Source organism: Triticum aestivum, chromosome 1A (genome assembly GCF_018294505.1).
Source record: "Triticum aestivum cultivar Chinese Spring chromosome 1A, IWGSC CS RefSeq v2.1, whole genome shotgun sequence".
Lineage (NCBI taxonomy): Eukaryota > Viridiplantae > Streptophyta > Magnoliopsida > Poales > Poaceae > Triticum > Triticum aestivum.
Genome location: NC_057794.1, coordinates 100,826,822 through 100,829,646, shown reverse-complemented (window position 1 = coordinate 100,829,646; position 2,825 = coordinate 100,826,822). Strand labels below are relative to the sequence as shown.

Below are 2,825 nucleotides of genomic sequence, written 5' to 3'. Positions count from 1 at the left end.
CGCTGCCGCGCGCGCTAAAATGGTGCCATTTACCGCGCGCGTCTTTTGGCGCATCCGTTGGAAATGCTCTCAGTGAAAGATAATATTTTCGGAAAAAAAAACACAACACAAACCGAGCTCGCCTACGTCACCGCTCTCCCGGTGCGATTTCCCGTCCCCGAACCAAATTTCAAAAGGAAAGCCTTCGACCGCAGCCACACGCGCGCAGATCCCCCCTCTCCTTTCCGCCCTTCCCCGCGCACGGGCCTTCAAACCCTAGCTGTCAAGCTCCGTCCCTCGTCCTCTCATGGCGTCCCCGCGCTCGCCCGACTCGCCCCGTGGCCTCACCTTCGCGCCCTGCGACGCCGACCTCATCACGATCTACCTCCAGCGCAAGATCTCCGGGTCCCCGCTCCCCGCCGCCGCCGCCCGGTACATCCATGACGCGGACGTGTATGCGGCCGAGCCCGCCGCGCTCGTCACCGGCCTCCTCCCCGCCTCGGCGAGCAGCGACGGGGAGGGCAGGGAGTGGTACTTCTTCACCTCCGCGCGGGCCCAGAGCAGCCGGGGCACCCGCAGGTGCCGCGCCGTCGCGGGCGGGGTCGGCACCTGGCATTCGGAGAAGGCGCGGTGCGACGTGCTTGACGCGGGCGGCGCCGCCGTCGGGTACCGCCAGCCCTTCACCTACGAGCCCAAGAACGGCTGGCTGATGCTCGAGTTCTGCCAGGAAGACCCCCGCCCCGGCGAGGCCATGCCCGCCCTCTGCAAAATCTACCAGAAGCGTCGTGCTGGCCGGTCCGCCTCCAAACCCATTTCGTCTGGGTCGTCGTCGATGTCCAGATCCAAGAGGAAGGCGGCGGCCGCGGGCGAGCGCTCCGGCGTGAGGCGATGCCTGCAGTTCCGTCCGTCTCCTGCCGCAGCAAATCCGCCCACCGTGGTTGCTACATCTGATATTCAAGAAGCGTTCTTGCTTCCAGTCGAGCGGCCGCAGGCAGAGCAAGAACCGCAAGAACCGCCGGTACGCAGAGCACCCACAGCCACAACGCTGATTCCCAGCTTCTCCCTGACCTTCGACCGCACCGCCTTCCTCCGCCCCGCCCAAGATTCGCCCACGCCAGCGAATTCGGACCTGAGCGACACGTCGACGGCACTACTGGGCAATTACGAGCTCGTCTCACCAGCCACCTCCGAGCTGACCTGCTACAATGCCACGACACCCTCGAGCGATATCACCGGCGCTTGGGCCTTCCAGCCGTCCGCCCTGACCTCCTCCAGTGGCACCACCTTCCTCCTCCCTGGCCAAGATTGGGCCACGCCAGAGTCGTCACAAGTCAGTGAGGCATCGACGCTGGAGAGCTACAGCTGCTTCTCGCCCGACCACTCCACATCCAGGCCCACCAGACCGCCGATCAGCAACGGCACCGGCTATTGCTGGTCTTTCCCGCAGTCCAGCGAGCTATCAGCAATTTTTGGTGCCTGATCGAATGCTTTGATACGCTTCCATGTTAGGCTGAGAGGAGTGTGGGTCTGCCTCCTTTAGTTTGTAGGGATTTTTTGTTCTTGGTAGACTTGTTCAGCAGCAACTCTGCTTTCTGTTGGAACTTGGAACCGAGGCTTGGTTCAGTTAACCGACATCTTAGCGGTCCTCTGGTGATGTAACTGGGATGCACAGCACACGTAGTTGTGGATCCTTCATTGTGCACTCTTCCTGTAGCCTTTTCCATATGATTTTGTGTCTGCTGTGCCTAATTTTTCTGATATTGTGATCGAATTCAGTGATCATTTTTTTGTTTTGCTTTTGGCCCAGTGAAGAGTAAATTAGGCTTTGGTTTCTTGTAGGATTTTCAAATGAAGAGTGAGTGATTATCCTGAAGTCTTAGTTTCTGTGTCTCATTATTGCAGGATTAATCCCTTTATCTGAAGCTGATGGCCTTTGTTTGTTCATGTTGTCATATTTTGTATAGTTTACATTTCTCACAGCTGAATGTTGTTTGTTTTGCTTATATATCCAAAAAAAAATTTATGGTATCCACATGCTAGGTGTTAATATGGTGTTTACATTTCTCACAGCTGAATGCTGTTTGTTTTGTATAGTTTTCCTTATGCGTATCTGAAAATGAAAAACGTAAGTGCTCTAAATGATACTTACATATATAAGTGGTAGAGCCCCAATATAATCAGTTAAACTTCGAGGTATATAATATGAGTAGAGCCTGAGTATATAACTTGCAGAGCCTGGATATAATTATCCTTTTTTATGTCTATCAATGGCAGTTCATTCTGTTCTGGTTTGAATTAGCAATGTACCTGTTCCTTCAATGATGTTTTAATTTGTTACTTACCTTTTACTGTTATTAACACAACAAAGTCATGGCACCAATAGTCACTCTTTTATGCAGATTCAGAAGCAATGTAGAGCTTACTGAAGTAAAACAAAGTAGGAGTATATGTTATTAGGTGTCGTAATGTTCAAGTCAAAATTGTCTTGTTTCATATCACTGACTGCACCTTTGGTCGTGACACGTCAACATAAGTGTTCTATGTTGTACTCCCTCCATTCCAAATTACTCGTCGTGGTTTTAGTTCAAATTTGAACTAAAACCACGACGAGTAATTTGGAACGGAGGGAGTATATCCCATCAGTTCTCTGAATTTTCAAACAGTGCCTAAACCAATTGATCTTATATCTTATTAATGTAGCTTCTTTTTTGGTCTTTCAGTTCATTCTCTTCTAGTTTTCATTTGTTCAGGCATTGAGCTTTCCAAGGAGGAACAAGGTCTTAGATGATGCACTGCTTGGTTTCTTGAGCAAACAGTTCTCCCCCTCCATTATTACATCATAATGA

General features: G+C 51.5%; 1 protein-coding gene across 1 annotated transcript; it reads left to right on the top strand.

Moving 5' to 3' along the window:
• The first annotated feature begins 184 nt into the window (after nt 1–184).
• On the top strand, nt 185–1,772 carry LOC123102760 (uncharacterized). Its single transcript, XM_044524210.1, has one exon. The coding sequence runs from the start codon at nt 287–289 to the stop codon at nt 1,457–1,459; it is 1,173 nt and encodes a 390-aa protein (XP_044380145.1). The 5' UTR covers nt 185–286; the 3' UTR covers nt 1,460–1,772.
• The last annotated feature ends 1,053 nt before the right edge of the window (nt 1,773–2,825 follow it).

Bases quoted from the DNA above. Each gene is read 5' to 3' on its own strand.
- LOC123102760 (XM_044524210.1), top strand. From the start codon at position 287: ATGGCGTCCCCGCGCTCGCCCGACTCGCCCCGTGGCCTCACCTTCGCG.